Here is a 23,360-nt window from a genome sequence, read left to right as displayed (position 1 = left end):
TGAGGGGATTTCTTGTTACTCTTGTAATGGCTTTTAGCTCTACTGAAGTTTATTTAACTAAACAGAAAGAAAGAAACTTATCTTCTGACTAATCCTTCTTGAATGTTTACAATATAATGCCAAACTAAATGCTGTTTAAAGTGGTAATTGTCTGTCTTTCTGCTCTATTCTGATACATAGTTTGTAAAGATGCTTAAAGCATATTAATTTAAATGATAATGCTGTCATATAACATGAAAAGTTAAGTTGCTTATCAGTATATTTTGATAAGCTACTTACATTTTACAGTAGCATTTGCAAGCTTCAAACAAATGTTAAAGATGGAGTGCTGTTCACTTTATCTGTCTCATATATAACTTCTCACTTCATTTATTACTAAAGCTGTACAGTTAGGAACCCGGGGGCACTGACTTCGTTATACTTGTCAGGAGGTAGTCATATTTTATAAAAACTTTAAATCCTGTCTCGCTATCAAAACACAAACCATTTGCTTCAGAAAGCATCTGTGATTAAAAGAAGAATCCGTGTGTGTCACACGTACTGGCTGTCCTGCTTGTCAGAGCTAAGGAGAAAGTCCTTGACACTCTTTAGAAAGAAAATGTAACAAAGAACCATACCGTGAAGGTATGGTACCAAATCACAGCAAGGTAATGTCTTAACTGTCCATCTTATTTTATGGAATGGGAACTTATAATAACGGGAAAACAATTTTCTCCATGGTGACGCCTTTTGATATTGAGTTGTTGTTGTTGTAAGTTGAGTGCAAATTTACTTCAGGTAAAACTTCTGTTTGGCCAAACTAAATATTTGACTAAAGGCTCTGATATAGGATGCTCAGAAAATGTCTCAGCTGTAAGTAACAAGTTATTTAAAAATGGAGATACTGGTCATGTAGTTAAAAAAAAAAATCCAGATGTATCAGGATTCAAAACCAAAGCAACTCTTTCTCTTCAGTTTACTAAACCCTCAGCAGCTGCATTGAAGACGTTATTAAACATCTAGTTAGCAAAATAATTGAAATTCAGAATGTTCAACAGTATGTGACCATGCGTCCGTGTGTGTGCGTCCATCTCGGGGGTTGAACGCTTCCTGCGGGTTGCGGTTACGAGCGGAGGGGAAGGGGGCCCTGCCCTGCGCCGCCGCCCTGCGCCTCGTGAGGCGGCGAGCGCTGCCGCGGGGGCTGCGTGTGGGAAAGGACCGCGCTCGCCATCGCGCTTGCTAATGGAAAACTTCACAAGATGAATACGTGTCTTTTCTCTCTTGTTTTTTAGTTACCTCCCATGGTTTGAAGTGTTTTACAAGCTGCTCAATGTCTTGGCAGATTATTCAGCAAAAGGACAGGTACTCTTTTAAAGTACATAACCCCTCTCCATCGACCCAGTATCAAATGAGGTAGAAAGGATAAAAGCAAACTTTTTAGGAGATTCTTATATCAGACATGACTGCATGAATTATTGATCTGTAATATGCAGTAATGTAAAGGTCCATATTTAGCCTAGTGGAAAGCTTTCCAAATGGCCTGTTTAGGTTCTGGTGCTAATTTTCTCTCTACGATTTCAGGATAGTCAAAGGAATGAGCTCCTAGAAACACTTCATAAACTTAACATCCCTGAGCCAGGAACCTCTGTTCATCTCGGAGTGGTAAGTGAAACAAGAGAAATATAAATTAAAGTGTTTATTTTGCATTAAATAACAGAGAAAAGTGAAAAACAGTTTTCCTTTTTGGAATTCAGTACATACATGTTATTTTCCTCTGAGAATATAGAGCTCTGAACTTCCCCTTTTATATTTGGGGCCCTCTGTTTCTCTTCCTTAACCTCAAATGTCTTTGAGATCCTGTTCTTTGATAGGAGGAAGACTGTGTGTATTCCCCATGGAGATTTATCACCATATCATTTGTGACTTACTAGAGTTTGCAAAGCAGCAACGTGACATTTATTGTCTGCACTTAAAATTTTTAGACCTTGCAAGTATACAAGGGAGAAAGACTGGAAAGCAAAGCCTTTTGCCTATCACAGCAGCATTTTGAGTATTAAGTGCTTATTATATTTTCTAATTCCTTTCCCTTTTTCACCACTTCGTTGCTTATCACAAAAATAAGATTTTATTTCTTTCTTTTATGTTTTGTGGCAAACTTAATCAAAGACCATTGAAAGAATATACATGGAATCTTACTGATCCAGTTTGTATTGGTAGGATGTTGAAGTTAGACTTTTTTTATCCTCAAATTAAGTTTTGAGGGCAATCTTACGAAAGAAAAAACATACTGCAAGTTACCAGTTTAGAATTGACATGAAACCTGGTGATGTTCATAGCCACAGATCTCTTCTCCCTCTCTCCATTTCCTCTACTCCTTCTTTAAAAGTGTTTTTGGCAACAAGCAGTTTAGTCTCATCACTTCACCCTCTAATGTCAATCGACAGGTAACAGTTGTTTAGACTCGCTAGGTCACCAGCTGGCAGGGGAAATGTCCCTGTTCCTTTTGAAGCTGGCTATTTTATGAAAAGCATTTCTGTTTTGACCAAAGGGACAAGCTGTCTCAAAAGTCAGTGATCATTTGAGATGTTTCAGTTTTTTCATACCAGTGGTTTCAAGGAATGCTGCTGCTCTCTCCTTGCCTCAAACGCTTCATGAGTAATGAAGCGAGAAAGGATATCGGAAAGGAGCTGAGGGCCTGTGTGTGCCGGGGTGTCTTTATACACTTTAGTTTGGCTGTCTACAAACCTATTTCCAGCTTGGGTATTTTCCTCTTTGTGATATAGTAGTTGTCTCCATTCCTGTATTTTTGCATTGCATCTTCTCAACAAAAGTAAAATAGTGATGTATCAAAAAGCAAACATTTGTGTTGCATGTGTAGTTTCTGTTTTCAGTGTAGTAGTTTTACCCACGTGGTACTTCAGGCTGTTTATGAAGTATTGAAAAGTCTGACATAGGTTTTATATGTTTTAAATATATATGTGTGTGTGTGTATGCGTGTATACAAGAAAATTGGGCTGATTGTGGAACTGTGCAAAGAATGTAGTAACCTTTAAAGCTTCTGAAAGTAATCAGTAGCCCTACAACAGACTGGAAAACTTTAAAAGTAGTGTAAATTGCATATAGCATCAACTTACAAAAGAATTTAGTCACATTTGCTCTTTGTTTTCCCAAAGCCCTGACCAAGAATCCTGCAAATGTTGTGTTATCAGAATGGGAACTAGAGGGAACTTGCTTTCTTTGAATACACAGATGAAAATTGTAACAGTATAATGGATTATTAGATTGCAAGAGCAGTATCTGTGTTTCAAATTTTCTTTTAAACAATATAAGGGCTCTGAGAACTTTTCTAGAAATTTAGAATTTTTTTTTTCCCCAAGCAGACAGTAAGAAAAGCTTACAAGGGGCTTCTCAGTAAATCTCCCTAATGTCAGTGTTGAATTTAATAAAATGCAATGCTCTAAGTCAGAAAAAGACCTGCTTGCTGTTGTGTTCCCCATAGTCCCTCATGCATCTTGCAGTGGGCTGCAGAAAGATACCTCGAACTCCAGAATGCCCTGAAGTTCTCCTGGTGTGTGCCAGGAGCTCTGAAGAACAAAAAACCACAGCATGATCTGTCTTTTGACTCCTTGATACTTTGTGACTTAATGCATTTTATATTGCATTTGTGATCAGAGAAGAGAATTCAGCTTTTAAAAGTCTATGACAAACAAGTCATTCTGGTAGCTAGTGAAAATGTTCTGTCATTTTTACGTAGCTGAGGAACTGCTATTACTATTACCAAGCAATAAATTCAGATTTTCTTTGACTATAGCCTGTATCAAAATAACCAATTTTGCTCTTCTGTTTTAGCACTCTTACTTTACTGTGCCTGACATCAGAGAACTTCCTAGTATACCTGAAAATGTGAGTACTATGGAATATTGTGCACTTTATTTTTCTTTTTAATGTTAGCAGGAAAATAGATAACTATTGCTACCTGCATTATGGCTAGTAATCACCAACAGATTAGATTCTGTAAAATATTGTCATATGTTGAAATAACTTTTACGTGGTTGATTTATAGTAAGTATGGGAAAAGTGATATGTACCAGATATGTCGGTGTTTTTCCTGCTTTAAATCTATGCTATCTTAATCCAGGCTTGCAGTTACTTGCTAATAAAGATAATATTTTCTGCTTATCTCTTAGCTGCTAATCTCATACTGATCACCTCAAATTTTTGTTTAATAAGCCTGAAATTGTTTTAAGAGCAAGGAAGAAAGTTTATTTTCATTTACAGGTTACTAAGTTGTAGGACAAAGAGAAATGAGCTAGTAATGGTGGTAAGGGGTCAGTGACAGAGATTAAAATAAATCTTTAAGTGATACGGAACAGTTTAATAGCAAATACACTGCACAGTGACTGCGTCTGAAGGGACAGTTGTGTGCACTTTGTTGGCTACATCTGCCAGTGAGGCTGGCTTATATTCCAAGGTATGAGTCAGCTTCCCAAAACGGTGGAGCGGGAGACATGATGAATGCTCCGGAATCAAAGGCTGTTATAAAAGCAGAGGCCTTGGGCCAGAAGGAGTGGGAAAGCCTTTGAAAGCTGAATGTGCAGCCTTCAAGGGAAGGAGTGCCATGTGGTGCTACAAAGCAGCAGCCCTTTGAATCATGGAGTGGTGCTGATGTGCCCCGGCGGGGCGGGCTGCGGAGGCGGCCGGGCAGCACGAGTGGGCACCGGCCGGGCTCAACGCGCACCGCCGCGAGCAGGAGCGGGACAGCGTTTCCTCCCGTGCACGTAATCCCATAAACATGTGCAAGTTTAAAAGCACGGGCCTCAGCGTAAGGAAGAAATTATTTAAAATGTAATCCTTTGGTCGAAAATTATTGCAACTGACTGCCCTACAGTATCCTTTTTTTTTTTTTTTTAAATGAATATCACTGCAGAATTCATCGTGTTTTATCTATCTGTCAATGCAACATTCATGTAGAATTGTAGCATATTAGAAAATGATACAAAGACATTAAATGAGCATAAATCTAAATAGAATTTAATTGATTGGCCTACTTAGCATTTATATTTTAAAACCCGTATTAACAAAGGTTTTAGTAGTGTCAAACTTGGAAGTTGCACGTAATGATTAATAGAGAACTGCACAGAATTCCACCTGGAACGCTAACAGGTTTGTAATTATCTGGCTCACTGTCAGACCAAAATGGTTAACAGTCCACAGAAGAGTCAAGTGTGCACACTAACAATTCACTTGTGAAAAGATTTCTGAGTTATGTAAAAGATTTGTAGTGCATTGTGAGGTGAGAAATAACAAAACTTTATATTTAGACCATTTGCTGAAGTATATTGTTCTTCAAATTAGTTTGTTGTTATATGATTGAGGAAGAGAAGCAAATGATCTCAAAATTTAATGAAAAGTACATTTATGGATATTAAATAGCAAGTAACTAAATAAATGTTGATTTAGGAATGGGACTTTCATAGGAGAGTAAGGGAATTTTGTAGCCACTTACTGAACTTTGAGAGGAAGGGAGATACCAGTTTCCCTATTATATTTTGAGTCCCATTTCTACTGTCCCAAGAGAGCTTAAATCCTAGGAAACAAAATGTACAATATACTACAAATTGGAATGCTTTCACTTGTATTTATTTAACTCGTTCATGGTTTTGTCACTTACGAGACATATCTTTCAAAATACATGTGTAAGTCCCAATTTCATCTTCAAAGATGACAGCTTTCTTATAAATAAAACTTAGAGCTAACACGTGAATTTCCTTAGTATCAATACATTGCCATGCAACCCACATGCTTCACAGGTGTTATTTGCAAATTTCTGAGAGCAGAGAAGACTAAAACCTTATAAATCTTTCCATCTGAAAGTACATTTGTTTGTCAAAGCCACTCTATCACTTAAATAAACTTGATGAAAGAATAATTGCATATCAAGTCCTTGTCTCTATTTTCCTCTCACTAGCTGATACTTTTTTTTATCATAAGCACATACACCCAGAGGCTTATCTAGGTCCTCGGATTAATCTAGGCATTACCTGCTGCATTTGGTGCTACCTGGAAATTCTTTAACTCCCATTATTTGCAGTGACTGTGTCGTCACGCACTGTGTTTTGGCATCATGGATAGATGAGTGAGAGGGGGAAGAAGAGCCTCAGAGAAGACAGCTTCTGTTTAGACACAAATATCATGCTAATCAGCACAGATGGGATGAGAAATACAGAAAAAGTACATGATAGTTTAATGGGTTTTTGGCAAAATGTGTTGGCTGTTTTCTTTCTTTTTAGAATATACCTGTCTCTGGCTGTAGTTTTTCTTTAACAAATACCTGAATGATTGTTTTATATTAATGTTTTTGAAGCTTACTAAAATAAGCTTATTTTTTATCTGTCTATCTACATACTAGTACACAATTCTTCCAAATACAACCCTTGATTTTTCTTTAGTTCTTTCTTTATGTTTGGATGGCAAGCTGTGGAACATATTTTTGCACAGTATGAAGCATCTTGGCAGACTTTTCAGGCCAAGTATTGGTGGGTTTAGAGTTATCTTTGGATCTGTCAAAAGTGCTAATGGGCTTTGTTGAGCTTCTTTAAGATTCTAAATCATATTTTCTTCTTGCTTTTCTGTGCTTTTTTATTTAACGATGATTAAGATTGCACTCGAATTCATGACTAATCTAATTTTGCTTTCACATGTGGTTTTTGTATAAGACTATCTTCACCATACAGCCATCCTTTTACATCCACAGGAAGCTATTTGGAACAAAATTCCCCAATTCAGCATTTTTGGGTGAATTAACTCTCTTTTTTTTCTTCTCTAGTTTTCTGCATAAACACTTTCTTAAATTTTCATTCTGTTACTTGTTAGAAGGCATTATAATTCTTCAGTAAATAATACATGATGTGTGCCATTATGTAGACAGTGGTGCTGACTGATGGGATGGCCTGTGGGCTGGGTATGGAGTGACTGTAAGAGCTTGTAGAGCTGGCATTATTGTTGTTGTTGTTATTTTTTCCCAGTTATTTACAATGATTTATACATAGCTATTCATTTTCTGAAAAACATTAACATGAAAGTAAGCTGTGCTGCTCATGAAGTGTAAGGCAAAGATTCAGCAGCTTTGCTTCCTTGTGTCCAAAGTGAGGGGTTCAAAACACTAGTGTCATTCTTTCTAGCTTGTGTTTTCCCACCAAAAAATTAGGCAAAAGATAATACAGTTAAAAAGCCCTTTCTTAGGCAGGATGATCTGACCTCTTGTTTTCTTTCTTTAAGTCACGTATTGGATGCAGCATAATAGAAAGTTTTATTTTTTTTGAAGGATACTTATTTTGTAATGTTATTAATCAGAAATTATTTTTATCTCTTCTAGAGAAATCTAACAGAGTATTTTGTAGCAGTTGATGTCAACAACATGCTGCATCTCTATGCCAGTATGCTGTATGAACGCCGCATCCTCATTTGTTGTAGTAAGCTGAGCACTGTAAGTAAATGGCAGAGTACTTTCTTCTATTCACAGTACTTTTTAAAATTGACAGTAATTTATAGGAAATTCTCTTTGAATTTGAGTAAAAAGGTTTAAAACTGTGTAAAAATACAACAGGGTACTGAAGTGGGACTTCCTATACGTGTGAATATTCAAAAATTCGTAACAAGGTCTTTACTTATGAAGGACTTAATAAACAGAGTTGGAGCCCTACTTTCATAATTAGAAATAGCTGTAATAATTAGTTTTTTATCATAATCTCTAGTTCTTTAAGTATATAAAAGCAAAAAATGTACTTGGCCTACAAAAAATGTAAAGGGAGCACAGGAGATATAGCCATGTTCCTGCTAATGGCATCCAGTGAGAGAACAAGAGGCAAAAGGCACAAACTGGAGTACAACAAATTCCACCTAAACTTAAGAAGAAGCTGTGAAGTGGGTCAGACAGTTGGATGAGTTGCGCAGAGAGGTTGTAGAGTCTCCACCTTTGGAGATGCTTAAAACCCAATTGGACAGGACCCTGAGCAACCAGCTGATTATGCTTGAGCTGGGAATTTCAGTTTGATTTCCAGAGTTCCCTTCCAACATCAACTAATTCATGAGAAGTGTTTTTTTTACTGAAGTTCTGTTGGCCTCAAATGTTTAAATAAAAAAGATTTTTTTGTTTTGTTTTGGATATAGATGTTAGGTATGTGTTATGCCAAAGTGAAGTCCCTTTTTCATAAATTTACTCAACAGAAAAAAAGATCAATGGTACAGTCATTTAAAAGATTCATCTTTTGATGACCTTCTCTGCATGGACCCAAATGGTGGGCTGAAATACACTGACAATCCAGACTTTTTGCCATTGTGCTTGCTAGGGTGTAGTCTCGAGGGTACTTAGCCTCCATCAGCGATCTGAGAGATGAAAGCTAGTGAGCACTAGAGCACTCTCTTCTGAAAATGGCTGCACATGAAAACCAAATACACAGCTTGATTTAGTTCAGAGTTTTGTGTCATAGATTTCAAGGTTTATCAGTCAATAAGACTGTGATTTTCTTTATAAAAGAGAATGTTAAGTTTTCATTATGTTTACTCTGTAAATGGGTATTGATTGCTTTCCTTTATGAATAACAAACATAAGATGGCTTAATAAATGTTGTTTTCTAGTGCTATGGACTTGGATACTTGAACAGTCCTTGCTAAAATACAAGCTTCCATTTCCACTTTGTGTACTGTTATCTGGCCTCTTACTATATGACCACCAAATATTTTGTGTTTGAGATTATAACTGCTTGGAAAAAATACTGAAGACTGAAATAATACACATGAAAAGCACAAAAGAATTATCTGTTGATACTGGGTAAGAAAAGGAAAGAGTAAGTCTTCATACTCCATCTCAGAATAACTGCTTCAATATGATTTTGAAAGCAAGTGAAATTGGGATATTTAGAATAATCTCTTGGATATGCCAGTGTTTACGATCAAGTCCCATACATAACCATGGAATTTAAGTTCAATATTAAGTTTACTTTTGAAGAAAACTCTTGTAAAATACAAACTCTTAACTTTGGTGTCTACCAAGCATTTTAGGTCCTCTCTACTAAAATAAACAAAAATACCTCGTGGCCTAGGAAGTAAATAAAATGTGAAGGAGAGGTATTTATCTCAGAGATCTAAAGAATGAAAATAATATAAATTATCACAGGAGACGAAAGAAGGAAGTAGCATAGCAAAGCATTTCCAAATATTTGTGGTTGCTTTAAAATCTCCCTTTGTAACAGAGTCTGGGAAGAAGAATTACTTACCTACCTGTCACCTTGCCTTCCTTAATGAGCCATTTCACAAGTAGGGTTGTGTTTTCTTCCCTATCTTTCTGCTATGCCTCTTCTTTTGCCTCTGCCCAAGATAAAAGTGTGTCTGGTTCTTTGGTGGGGAGGGGTACTCGTACTGTGTGTTCTTATCTTACAACTTTATATATAAACTGCTCCAAGACTGGAGTGACAGTGTAAGACAGGTTTGAAGCGCTGGCCTGGAGCCAGCTCTTCCTTGCCTGCACGCTCCGCTCTGCGTGTTCCAGCAGTAGGAACAAGCTGCATTATTTTATTTCAAACTGCGCTCAGCGGAAGCCAAGACCTTGTAACTGGAAACGTACCAAGCGGAGGATTCTCGAGTAAAGCCAGGCCTGGGGGAGGGCTGCTCTGGTTGTTTCCTCGTGATTTTTTTTTAACAAAAAAAGGTAGAAGGGACCTGTGTAATTTCTTTTCCCTTTGAGAGATATCCTTCGTACTTAAGGCTTAATTATAATATCATATTATTATATGATATTATAATATCAAGTAGAAGAGAGGAAATTAAACAGTCCAGCAAAGAAAAGTCTTTTGTAGTAGAATGAGTCCTATGCTCTAGTAAATCTCATAAAATCTAAATTTTGATTAGAAAGGTTCTTAATATGATCATGGTGAATAAGATGTAGAGGTATCTGAAAGTGATGGTGTTTATTATCTATTTCATAAACATGTGTACTGAAGCCATGGAAGATTTATTGTGTGTGCTTGAATTTTTCTTTTTCTTTTCTTTTACTACAAATGGCAACTCAAGTAATTTCTCAACATGTTAGAGCATTTTTTTGAGCACTCTGTGATCTAACTCCTTGCGCAAAGCCAAATGTGAACCAGAATGCAGAAAAAACTGTGCCTGGCAAAAGACCACCTGATGGTGGCTACATGCTGTTGCTAAAAGGAAGCAGAAGAGGAGTGTTGCTTGTGTCCGGTATTTTCCTTTCCATCGTGACTTGCAGCCCTGTCTGAACAAGGTGTACACATTAAATGTGGTAATGGGTGCAGCAGGTTGAGTCTTGGTGAAGAAGATTGCTTAAAGAAAGTCAATCTGTGAATTTCTATGATGCTTGTTGGCTCCATGTTACTGAGATGATTATCTCTGTGATTTTTTCAATTAATTTACCATTATTAGTCTGGAACAAAAAAAGCTGTTCTGGCATGGATATTTCTTTTTGTTCTTGGAAGCTGACAGTTTGCCATTTCAGTTCTTTGCTATCACGGAGCCCTCCAGTGTATGGACTCGTATTCCCTAAATGGCTTCTGACGTAGCTCAGGGCTTTACACATAAGGAAATGTGGGATATAGGAAATTACGGTCTGTGATTAATAACATTTCCAGTGGTACTCGTGAGGTTCTCCAGGAAAGAGCTTGCCCTCTTCTTGCTAGCAGTGTTGAAGCCACCCTTCTGCAGGCACCAGTTCTGCCTTCCCAGGGCGCTACAGACTCCCAAGGAGCTTCTGCCGGGGTCGGGCTCCACCTTGTAACAGCTCTGCGCTCCTTACGTGGTTCTCGTGGGACTCGGTCTAACACTTTCTGCTTGCTTTTTGCCTCTGAGCAGGGCAGAAGACTCGGACGGAACCGGGAAGGTGCCTGTTCCTGCCAGGGAGCCTCGCTCAGCCTGGGGCTGCAGCACGTGTTCAGCAGCAGTAGGAACAGAATACACTGGAAAATGGCCAGTCGTGATCCAACATCATTTTATAGTTTTTACAATGTGACAAAAGCCCATTGATTAATTTACTCAAACACGTCTTTCAGAGTATTAAATGTTAAAACTGTGAGAAGCGAGTTAGTTGATCGGTGCCTTTTTTAAGTAGCTATCTTTTTACATTCTCTAGCAACAGCTGCAGGAAGCTGAGATAGTGGAACTAATCTAATTTCAGAATGCTGGATTCCTATAGTTTTGACAGTTGGGCATTTCTCAGGCTGCCTTATTATTAAGCACTTGTTTTCTGTGTAGCAATCGCTAATCAGGTGAGGTCTCCAGCAAACATGCGATTTCTTTTTCATGAGCCCTTATCTTGGCAGAGTTGAAGGACAGTACTGGTGCTTACCCACGGTAGTATGTTTTTTGAATTCAGGCCAGACAGCAAGGTGGGAGTACATCTCAAAAATAAGTGACAGCTTCTGCTCAGATGTCTGCAGTGTTGAGCATTATGTCTGTTTAATCTTTTGTTGCTGAGATTTAAAACCCATGGAACAGAGATTTGGAAAGGGCCTTCTTGGATCATGGAGTTCAGTCTTCTACTATCACAGGCAACCATGTTATATAATAATATAAGGAAATAATCCAGTTCTTCACCACAGAAGCAATTTTTAAGTAAGGATTAAATATAAGTATTTTTTCCTGTTCATCTCCTTGTGCTTTGGGGAATAGAAATTGAAGGTTTAGAGGATTCAGGAATGTAGAGAGCAACTACCCTGGAAAACCATATCCTTTACTACTGCTGCTTGTTTTTGAACTAGACTATACACCTTTTATCTAATCTGTCGGAGAGGAAGGTCTTCTCCATTAGCGATACTGTAGGTGGAAATAAAATTGAATAGTGATAAAGCTTTAGCATTTGAATCAAAAATCAAGAATAAAATTCAGATTTTGTGTCTTCTAGCTTCTGCTTTAATTATAGTCTTAGCATACTGATATTCTTATCTCATATGGACCATAAATACTGACCACCTGCTAACAGAGAGCTTTCCTAGAGTGACTGAACGTACTCATATGCTTGCTGTACACTGTCTGCTCCCAAAGACCCTTTTCCGTCAGGACTGTGGTTTAAACCCAGCTGAAGTTCTTGCGTATTCCCGCTGATGGGAATGCATGAGTGGGAACTGGCATTTGCATTGGCAAAGTTGTTCAAGACCAAACACAAGGAAAGAGTAATAAAGAGCTCAGCAAATGGTGGCGATGTATCTTTGGAATTATCGGTGGCATTATAAATGTTGCTGTTAATCCAAGGTTCGTTTGAGACTGTTTCAGTCAGATGGGAAACAAGCAGGATGCTTGTTTCAAGTGTTCAACAGAATATGTTGTTTCAGATTGCTTGATACTTTAACATGCATAGGAATTAATGGCCAACATCTTATTCTTAGCCAACATCTAATGCAACTCTACTGGAACCAAATGTGCTTTTATGGAAGACAAAAATGAAAGTTTAATAGCCAGCTCAATGCTTAAGCTGCTCAGTAGCTTAAAAGCAAAGAAATTGTTGTGATTGGAATGGAGATCAGAAAAGAGGGCATTGAGCCACCTGGTATGTTCGTGGCTCACCCACAGTGTGAATACTGCATGAGTCCTCATCCGCGCCAGCTCCAACGCGATCAAACAGAGCAGTGGAAAGTACAAGAAGGGTAACATGTAGGCAAAACTTTATATATCTAACTTATTTTCCTACTATTTGTGATTTTGATTTTTTTAATTTAGATCTGTAGTATATTTGTGTGTGAAATTCTAAAGCTAATTCAAATTAGCATATACCTTTGTAAATTTTATTTTAAAACAATACATGCATATTGTGTGTGTCTACAGTTTCTAATATTTTGCTGACTTTTATTTCCAGGAGAGTTTGTGCTGATGTTAAATAGAATATTTTATAATAAATTTTACATAGTTTTTCACTTTTTATAAATGCTTATATTTGTTTTTTTTGTACCTTTAACTTTTGTGTATGACTAAAATATCTCCTGCAGAGATATGTAGTTGAATGTAAAACTGTCATCAATCTAAAATTAGCATCTTCCTGCCACTAACATAAATGCAGTTATTCTCCAGACTGAACAGAAATGTGTCCATACAACTATTGTATCTGTAGTCAATGATGTGATGTGACATTTGCAAAGCTCAGCTTCACCAGTGATGAGCGACTTCACTGTCCTCACACTGAACTCTGCAAGGTGCTAAAGGTTACATGAACTATTAATACCTTACAATTACTTGAAAATATGCTTGGTTCCCTTTCTATTATTGGAAAGGTTACATGTTGATGCCAACAGTCCTTCCTTTCAGGAAATCATTGACTTATGCCTACAAAAAAGGAATTAAAGTATTTGTAAATAAAATCAACAGTGAGGTTTTGTGATTTAGATTAATACATTTTCCATTACAAAATGGTGCTGACAGAATGTTAGTTTATTGTATGATGTGTTAATTTTATAATCCTCACTGTTAGGATTTAGTGTCAAAACCCCATGCTTCAGTTTGAAGATATTCCCTAAACTGTTGGTAATTTTTTTTTTTAACAGATTCATCTTAGTGCTTAGAAACATAAAACAAGTCTTTATATCAGTCTTTGTAAAATCATTCTTCCTTTGTGACCTGTAAGTGAAAGTGGGCACACAGGACTCAACAAAGAGATAAACTAGCCCCTGGGTGAAAGCTTGAATCAAATTGAAATATTTAATTTCACAGATTTGAAAAGAATGATAATTATTGTTCCTAATTTGAATTCAGAAATAATAAAAGGAAAATACATTATATATTTTTATCTAACACGGCCAAAGAACTGCTAGAAATTTGCAAATAATCTGCACCTTTAGTTTAACTATTTAAGCATCGGCGTTTCTGAAAAGCCTGTTTTCCATTTCTAACAGAATTTCCATATCCAAGTGCCTTGGTCAAGCATCTGGGCCTGCCTTCCAAATCTTTAGAGATTGCTAAATTAAGCCCTTCTTTTCTTGCGTTTCCAAAAGAAAATGGTACTTTCATCTAAATGAGCTTTTATTATTCAAATATCTTAGTGACAGCAGAAGTATGAATGAATGTGTGTATGTTTAAGGTTTGATCATAAGGGAAGGATAATACAAATGCTAATAGAATAATTATAAAAGTAATGTTAAGTGTCCTAACATCTCTGCGATGGCTCTCTGGGAGTTAGAGCTTAAAATTCTGCCTTTTCGATTCTTTTTTTTTTCCTCTGAATCTTTTACCATTAAAGTTCTCTGTAGGTTTATATTTGTCAGGTAGAGTCTTAGCTTATGAGTGATTTAAAACCAAATCTGTATATTGTGCTGTAAGATAAAAATTTATTTGTTTTTATAGTCACTTTCTTGCTACTGCAAAGCACCTGCTTGAGAAACACATGTAGTTGTTATCTCTAGTAGAGTATTATGGTATTTGCTGGGTGATAATTGCCAGGAACGGGAGTTTTGGCCTTCAGGTTTGGTTTCTTCCCGTTGTGCTTCGCTTCCTCCTTCCTCTTGCTCTGCGGAACACGGCGGGTCCTTGGCAGGTTGGGGTTACTGAGTAAATCGTGTTCTTGGCTGCTAACGAGCTAAGTCCAATGCAACCAAGGGGAGCCACTCCTGCTTCACCCACCACTGTGTGTATATGTATTTTTTTAAAAGAGCATGGTGTATTATGTAATATAGAATGTTTCTACAAAAGCAAAATGGATACTTTCGTTTTTTTCTTCTAACTTTAGCTATTTAAACTTACGTTAGCCTAAACTTTTTTGTCTTATTTATGATCTTTTTTAATTTTGTGTTTTCCAGTTAACTGCCTGCATTCATGGGTCTGCAGCTATGCTCTACCCAATGTTCTGGCAACATGTTTACATTCCTGTTCTGCCCCCACATCTACTGGACTACTGCTGGTAAGGCTATGTATATCACTGAGATACAGAAACGTGAGCACTGTTGTGGATTGTAAGTCTTAAGGGCTTTTGTGAGGCAACAGTTAGTCTAAAAATATATATGTGTATTAAGGAAGTGACCAGTCTGGTGAGTAACCAGTATTATTGTGCAGCATGATGAAATGGTACCAGTATCTTCAGAGTCTCTGAGTGGCCTATTGCAATTTTTGTTTTAAAATCTTTTATCAGGATATCTGTTTAATGTTAAAGATACTTACTAATTTACTTAAGCAAGCACAGTTAAGTTTACTTAACCTTGGTAGTAGGATCCAATAGAGTTACTGCCAATTTTTGAGTATTAAGATGGTGAAACCCAAAGGTCACAATCATTGCAGCACTGGAGAAAAGTGTGAATTGGAAGTGTTCCTATTAACACAATTTCACACAAGTAACCAGGTCATCACGGTACCAAGGTAGGACATGGCAGTCTCTCAAAAGCTGATCTCTACTGTGATGTATTTTTTATTTGAAATGTTATTTGTTTGGTAATAGATTATATACAACATCTTACGTGAACATCCTGAAGGAAAATGCGTGCTCATAACATGACCATTGTACCATGTGGTGCTGTTTAGAAGGCTTTTGTCAAATTCTGTTATAAATATAACTTGATGTAATGGTCAGATCTTTGCAAATATTTGGTAAAGCATCTGCAGAGACTTTGTAGTTCTTGTGTTAATTGGTTTTCCCTTTTTTGCAGCGCCTCATCAGTGGTCACTGTATATTTGATCACTTGCACAGCACAACTATTATGTAAATGGATCACTACTCTGAGAAGAGCAAATAATCTCAGCAAATTTTAATTCCGTTGCTTCAAATTCACTGGTTTCAGTCAGGGTCCCTAGTTGCCCTAAAACTGACTTTTTTGATACTAACTCTGTGGTATTGCTGCGTGATGTTAAGCAAGAGTTTCTGCAGCGCTCCTGAGTAAGGAACTGCAGGGTTAACAACTAGCGTTAAGTGTAGTGCTAGGAGCTAAAACATGTAGATTTAAAGGACACTCGCTCCTCTGTAAATGATTTAAATGTTCAGTGTGTGCCTGTGTTGGGGGTACATGGAGAGGTATCTAGAAACTGCTACCCGCTGTAGAAAGGAGCCGTCCAGCGCGCAGAGCGCGGGCAGGGCCACGCGACTCATTTTCAGCGCCAGCAGGTGCCTTGGGTGCACCCCAGTTAGCACCCCGAGGCGGCTGCCCTGGCTCTGGGCTTCAGGACAGCAGCGAGCAGCACAGGAGGCTTCCATGCTGGGCTTGGAGATTAGGTGTTCATTGACTTTGTGGCACGGACGTGTTAAAAGGGGCCGAATGCAGATCCCGCGGCTGGGAGCAGAGGTGTGTGACCAAGGAAACGGAGACTCGAGGCAGTGCCGGGCGCTGGGTGGGTGCCCGGAGTGCCCAGTGCCCTGTGCAGGTCACTGCCCAGCCGGCTAGGGCAGGAAAAGTGCCATTTCCAAACCTGTCATTAGGAGGCACGCTGTAATCACACGCTCATAGATACAACTGCATGCTTTAGCCTCATGTGAACTCTAATTGGAGTGGTAATCACACACTGTAATCATTTGAATATATCAATTAGCAACAATTTATGTGCCATAAATTCTTTCCTCAAAATAGAGTCCATCTATTTTCTAACCATGTGAATTTTGCCTGTGAAGACTGAGAAATGAGCATTGTGCTCACTACTTTAAGGCAGTATTAGTGCTTATAGATTTATGCATCTTCAGAGGAATAACCTGAGATTATTTAAAATTAAAGAGTTTGTTTAGTTTTAATTATGTCTGGTTATTTCCATTGCAAGCCCAATATAAGATTGCTTTGCAGCCAACATTAATACCTTCAGAGAACCGTCTTTTCGGAGCACACCGGCACAGTTGCTGAACAAATGTTTCTTTTGGTGCACTTTTCCCTTTCTCCGGGAGTTTTTAAAATTCCTTTCTCCTGTTTTCAGAGTCTGCACATAGCTCGATGTGCTCCTCAAGTCGGTGGGTAGGGGATCTGAGGGTGAGAACTGCTGCCCTCGGGGAGCAAGTGCTTCGTCAGGAGCTTCTCAGTGCACACTTTGAGTCAACCTAGTACATCTGGGTGCTTGCTGAAAGCTCTTGTACTTTCTTAACTATGTTCTTTCTGCCCCATTCCAGTGCATGTAATCAAGTTCCTAATTTGCATCAATTACCTAAATACGTTTGGGATTGAATTCTGTTTGCTTTTCAGTGGGAAATCTGATAAGAAATCAAGAAACTACCTGAGAGAGTAAAGTACTATTTAGTGTGCAAGAGTGACAGATTGTCAGTGTATATCAAGACATGAACTTATTAAATTTAATCTGATCAGTTGTCTTTGGAACAATGGAGCAAAATTGTGCAAATCCCTGGGTACCTATGAACAACGAACCTCTGTAAAACCAGGGTTTTCTGTGTTACGTTTTCTGTTGAATTGCAGTATTTTTAAAGGTTTTTTTGTTTGTTTGTTTTTGTTTTTCATTTAAGAGGAAACGTCCCTCTATTTCACCTGCTTCTCTTCCAATTAGTAGTTTAACCACCTCTTGGGAGCATAATTAAGAGGTCTCCAGTTAGCCTAAGGAAAGGAATTAAAAAAGAAATTGTAAAAATGCAACTGTAATGAATAGGCAGCATGTAGCCATTAAGTCCACAATATCCATATTTATGCTTAAGCATTGCTGCTTTAATGATTTGATATTTACCTGTATAGCTCATTTGATTATAAATAACCTGTTTGCATTGGGAACTAGTGCAGCACAAGAAGAATAATAACCTTTCTCTTTGTTCCAAAAGACTTAGGCAGGCATTTTGTTTAAGCAGTAGATGTGTGTAGTAGAAATTGATACTTCTAAATTTTGCATTTAATGGATGTTGGCTGCCATCAAACAACTCTGAGTAACCAGCAGTTGTGACTATAGGAAGTCCCAGGACTAACCCGAAGTCTCAAGCAGTAGGTCGAAACCTGTGTGAAGAGCAGTCTGTCAGCGGGTCTTGGAAGGACAAGGGCTTGCACAGATGGCTTGTGCTGTTTGCCCAAGCGGTGTGCCCAAGGGTGGCTGGAAAGCCTTAGGAATGCACATCTGATCTGACAAAATATTAAGAACTGCTCCAGTTTTCATGTGTCAGGACCTGAACTGCAGTTAGGAGGAAATGTTGCAGCGTGTCCTCAATGGGTGAGAGGGGTGCACAGTGTTCCCTGGTACACTGTGGTACCCGGGTATTTAAGTAATGGCATATAATTAACACATGGTAAACAAAAACAGTGATAAAAGCAGATTATGAGGTGTGATATGAATCTTCAGCATTCACAGCAAGGTTTATTTCTTCTTTGGGTGAGATTGATAAGCAATGACAGAAGAATATTATCTCTCTAGTTTATTTTATTTATATTTTATTTATGCCGTTTACCAGAATTATATTTTGTTCAGATTATTTATGAGGTATTCTTGATTAATGTTTTGGGGATATAAGGAGTCATTGCAATGAATTATCCTTAAAATATTTTTGCTTTTGCTTTATTGTTTGTGTATCACCAAACAATAACGGCAGCCCTGGCAAACAGCATGAATTTTAGTAAGTTATGTATACAGAACCATTGAGGTATTGATACTCATTGAAAAAAAAAAATAAGGTTCATATTTCAGTGATAAGCACATCTAAATAAACAGTGTGTATAATAATAATCCAAATAAATCATAAGCATATTTTTCATAAATTGTAATAGTAATTTTCCCTATGCAAATAGACATATAGAGTAATATTTGAATTTCGCTTCCAATTGCTTTGCTGATTTTATCTAAAATCATGTTCGTGTTAACTCTGAGTCATAGATACTCCGTGGCTCTTCTCTCCTGGGCTCTCCCCTCACAACGTTCCATTCTGATGAGCGCTCCGTAGATGCCCACCAAGGTGGCTGTTACCAGTGGTGTCTTTTTTTGTAGTGCTATAACCTCAGATTTGTTCTTCCTGCTTTCTCCTGCCCCTCCAGATACGTACATCACATAGCACATTAAGCTCCTGCTGAAGACCTTTAATGTTTCATGATACAAAAATTTAAAATATTTTTATAGTTTATAATAACAGAGTTAAAGATAAAGTTTATATTCTTATAGTTTATAAAAACAAGAAAACGGTGCTAAAAATAGATTACTGTAGTCATTATGCGCTCCCTGTAATACCTGTAACAGTTGTTTGTTTTTGCCTTTAGATGTACTGCCTGTTATTAGAAAATTGAGAAGATGGTTCATTGCTCCCAGAGCTGAGCTGCCTCCCTGAAACCATATCTTTTCTTGTAGTTCCCTAAAATCTCAGGGGAGGGGTGTGATTTCAAGTGCTTTGATATCTCCTTTTATTTATTTATTTATTGTTCATAAATTGTAAAATTGAAAGATGGACATTATGCACTTAATTAACCTCTGCATTCCCCTGTGCTCATGACAGGCTCTGCTGTTGGACACATAATAAGTGGCTGCTTTCTGGAATACGGCGCTCTTCCTGCTTCCTCTCATTACGTTAGCCAAGCTCCCACTAGATGAGACATTTGCAGGCTTAAGACTTCCTGCCGAGGTTCAGACTTTGTATTTTTGAGATTGAAGCTGTCGTGTTCCTGAAACTGCTTAATTAGAAACACATTCGTTTCAGCGTGTGCTGGAGGAGCTCGAGCAGCAGAGCTGCCGTACAGGGGAGTTGAGCATTTGTGCAGCTGGCAGCTACACCAAGGGTTTATACTTTGAATATTAAATTACTGGATATTTTCTTGCTTCTGGAAAGTGGCCATTGGAATTGAAGAGATATGGGTGAAAGAGGTAGTGTTTGTCACAAATAAAACATGCAAAATGACAAATAAAACTGCTCCTTAGTTGAGCAGCAGTCCATATGCAGTAAGTGTATCATGTTGTATGGTAAAAACCTTTACCAAGGAGCTTGGCTGTAGGTTCTGCTACTCATCTGGGACCTCCTGGTGATGCTGAATTTGTGGATTTTTTACCAAGTTAGATTCTGATTTAACAATCTCTCTGGACTATTAAAAAGTGCTTTATTAGGTGGAACCTCTTATTCTAAGAATAAGAAGTTATTAATTTCTTATTAACTTCTTAACTCTTATTGCTTTAGATATCTAAGATATTCTTAGTGGACGGTGCAATTCAGTAGGTTGGAACGTGGCACATGTCACTTCAGTGCTCTGCAGAGGCACAAGCTGCGTTGTGGGCATGTGTGTGTGCACAGAGGGGACACACACAGTTTGGGGGGATTTTGTGTGTTTTTTTTCCTCCCCCTCTAGTCATGTGTGCCTAATGGCTTCAAAAAGGAGGAAAACCCCTAAAGCTTCAGTGCAGAGTGCCCGTCTCCTCCTCAGCACAGCATCCAGCAGCGCAGGAGTTCTAGGTGCTTTGTTAAACACGGTCAGTGCTCGAACACGTGTCAGTCAGTTGTGTTTCTTGAAGAGGAGGTTCTCGTGGCTGTGAGAAGCAGCGTTTCGGTAGTATCTCAGCAGCGCTCTCAGCACTGCAGCTTCTCCTACGGAACCGTGGGCGCCGCTTTCTAAAAACTCTTACTGAAGATATTTTCATCCAAGACAGTACAGTGACATTTCTCTCATTTTTCATCTAAATTTGAAAGTCATCTCTTTGAGCTTCTGGATCCAAAATCAAATGAGCCTCTATTTTAAAAGTTGTGTCTGTCTGTGTGCTTTGGTTTAACAGGCATTATATGCCACATTTGCAATTAGCAGCTTTGGCATCTTCTTTGATGTGTCCTAATAAGCAGTGCAAATATAAGTCTTTGCTGCTTGGTTGAGTGGGAGGGCTGCACTAAAGCTTGGTATTAGAGATATAGTCCGTGCAAGGATACCAGTCTTCCTCAGGATTCTTCCTGTGTTATGTAGTCCTTGCCTGTGCTTGCTACATCACAGAGCAGAAGGTGGGAAAGATCAGTCTTTCTCCCAGTTAGATCAGTCTTTCTCTCAGTTTACTTCCTTTTTGCTAGTAGAAGTTGTGTATCTGTGTTTGAGATGACAAACTTGTCCTAAGAACCTGTTGGTGTATTTGAGTTTGGTGTTCTGAAATAAGTAATAGAGGTGATCACAGTGACTCTGGATGTAATCAAAATATTCCAAAGCCATTTTTCTTTTGTTTTATGTAAATGTTCCATGATTTATGTTTTAGAAGAAATTAAAATGTTTCTGGACCCATAATTAAAGGGCTTAAAATTCATATCATTCAGTGATACATATACATTAAATTAATCACTTAATGTAACAAATGGATTGGTCTGTCTAAAGAACACTGTTTAGAAAAAGCCTAGGCATTTAACTGAAAATTATGTTTAATATATTTTGTTCTTAATAAGTAAGTGTCCTTATTTATCTGACTTACCTTAATCAGTAAGTAATTAACTTTAAAAAACAGTAAAGTTAACCAAATAGGTATCAAATATGGAATCCAGTCTTGTGCTTTTGTGGTTTATTTACACATTTTTAACAAAACCTAGCTCAGTATGCCTATAAGTAATATGTGTTCATGCAGTGTTACGAGAATGTAAAGCTAGGCTCTTTTCCTCTTTGCAGTGCCCCAATGCCCTACCTCATTGGAATACATTTAAGTTTGATGGAGGTAAGTCTTTCTCACTGTTTTTGGGAATATGGGTAGTTTTACGGGTTAGACCTAAATTCTGCAAGCAATTATATATGCACTCATATGCTTAAAAGTTAAATAATAGTGCTAATTCATTTGGGATGGCTCAGGTGACTACGTTAAGCCTACCTGTTAACATCGTGTCTCACGGGAGTCCTGTTTGGTCCCTTCCCCTCTTTGGGCATGCTTTCTGTTCGCAGGTCGGGGGTTAGTGATGAGCTCATGTTGTGTTCCCTTCCCCGTCCTGCTGCTTCATTTAAGCAGTTCACTATTTACTCAGTTTGGCTCTCTATTCAGAAAGGCAGAATTGATATTAATCAAAATGTTGACAGTTACAGAGCTTGCTTTCCTCTTCATCTCCCCCAACTTTTGCAGACAGATTGTGATTTTTTTAATTTTTTTTTTTAATTTTTTGGTGTTCAGAAGATCCGAAAACAAGGAACTTGTTGTTAATGTTAACACAAAGCTGGCAGAAAACCAGCCCTCACAAAAACCTTAACATGCAAACAATTCAGAGTAATTCATGTAACTTTAAAGAAAACTGTAAGTGGAAATAGCACTTTTTCTTTTGCTTCTAATAGTGTTGAAACAGTGAATGACTTCAAAAGTATCTGGAGGACAACATAAGCTATTAATTTAGATCCTTAGGAAAATCCTTGTCCTTTTTACTTGTGCCTCTTTACACAGGAAGTCTGAACAACATGAATATACCAAGGGTGGTAAGAGGTATTCCTGCAAAGAAAATGCTGCCGTTTGGAAAGCGGTTAGTTTAAGTGGCAGAGTAGAATTTGTAGGAGTTGCACAATTATTTGACAATTCTTTGATTTGTGTCTGTATTTTAGACTCCTACATACGGACATTCAGGCTTACTTATTTAGGATACTTAAAATTTACACTGCTGAGATTTGCATTACCAGCCATATATTATCAAAATATCTGTTCTTATATTGACCATAACAATGTCTACTTTCTGTGAAAATGTAAAGCATACTCTCTCACTAGGGCAGTTCCGTGAAAAGGTCGTCTATATCTATTTTAAGACAAGTTATTTTTAATCAAGTTGTTATTGTATAAAATTCTTTTTTTTCTCCATTACTAATATGAGACACTTTCTTAGGAGTTACCTTTTAAAGGTCCTTTTAAAAATTTTTTCTCTCTCCTGGCCACGGACAGATGATTTTTGATGCCCTTTGTATTGCTAAAAAAGTACAGATTGATGAATGACAGTACGATGTGTTAGTGAACAAGTAATTATTTTAAAAGTCAACATGTAGCTTTTCTTGCACATCCTATATTTATGTTAGAGGGGTTTCTCATAATGACACTTGAATACTGCACAGATGGGACTGAAGTAATGTCTAGGGAGAAATAGTCTATTCTATACTTCTGATATTCAGTAAGAGTCTTTCTGTCCTGTATCTGTACTAAATATTCATTGGCATGCTTATTAGGGATGTATGTATTTTTAAAACCACTGCCTGGTAGAAGGTGAGATAATATATTAATACAGATATTTTTCAACTTTTATAAATATTTTGTCTGTCTGCACAGACAGAATACACAGCTTGGCTAGTGCTAGATTTGTGGTTTTGGTGCCAAAAGTTTTTTTCTTTTCTTTGTCCTTTTCTTCATACGTATAAAGCTGTACGTTCTGCTAGAGTAACAACTTCTCATTATGCAGCAGCATTCTTGCTCCTTATTAATGTTTCCCTATCAAAAGAGCTGTATAAACTGCATCTAGGAGGATGCTGTCATCAACCAGTATTTATTTTTCATGCAATGTAAAGGGTTTGGGCAGGTAAGTGTCTAAACGAGCGGTG

The 23,360-nt window shown here is 37.7% G+C and overlaps 1 protein-coding gene across 2 annotated transcripts in view; it reads left to right on the top strand.

The window, feature by feature from the left end:
- DENND1A (DENN domain containing 1A) overlaps positions 1-23,360 on the top strand; it is a 154,344-nt gene that overhangs the window by 62,358 nt on the left and 68,626 nt on the right. For both annotated transcript variants that reach the window (XM_088525395.1, XM_088525394.1), the window contains exons 6-11: positions 1,272-1,341; positions 1,561-1,641; positions 3,829-3,882; positions 7,355-7,465; positions 14,772-14,872; positions 21,474-21,519. In XM_088525395.1, the coding sequence (XP_088381521.1) occupies positions 1,272-1,341; positions 1,561-1,641; positions 3,829-3,882; positions 7,355-7,465; positions 14,772-14,872; positions 21,474-21,519 (463 nt within the window). The remainder of the gene's footprint in view (positions 1-1,271; positions 1,342-1,560; positions 1,642-3,828; positions 3,883-7,354; positions 7,466-14,771; positions 14,873-21,473; positions 21,520-23,360) is intronic.

The sequence above is a fragment of the Tinamus guttatus genome, unplaced genomic scaffold (genome assembly GCF_059628265.1).
Source record: "Tinamus guttatus ecotype Peru unplaced genomic scaffold, ASM5962826v1 Tinamus_guttatus_pri_ptg000226l, whole genome shotgun sequence".
NCBI lineage: Eukaryota > Metazoa > Chordata > Aves > Tinamiformes > Tinamidae > Tinamus > Tinamus guttatus.
This window is presented reverse-complemented; position numbering and strand designations above follow the sequence as displayed.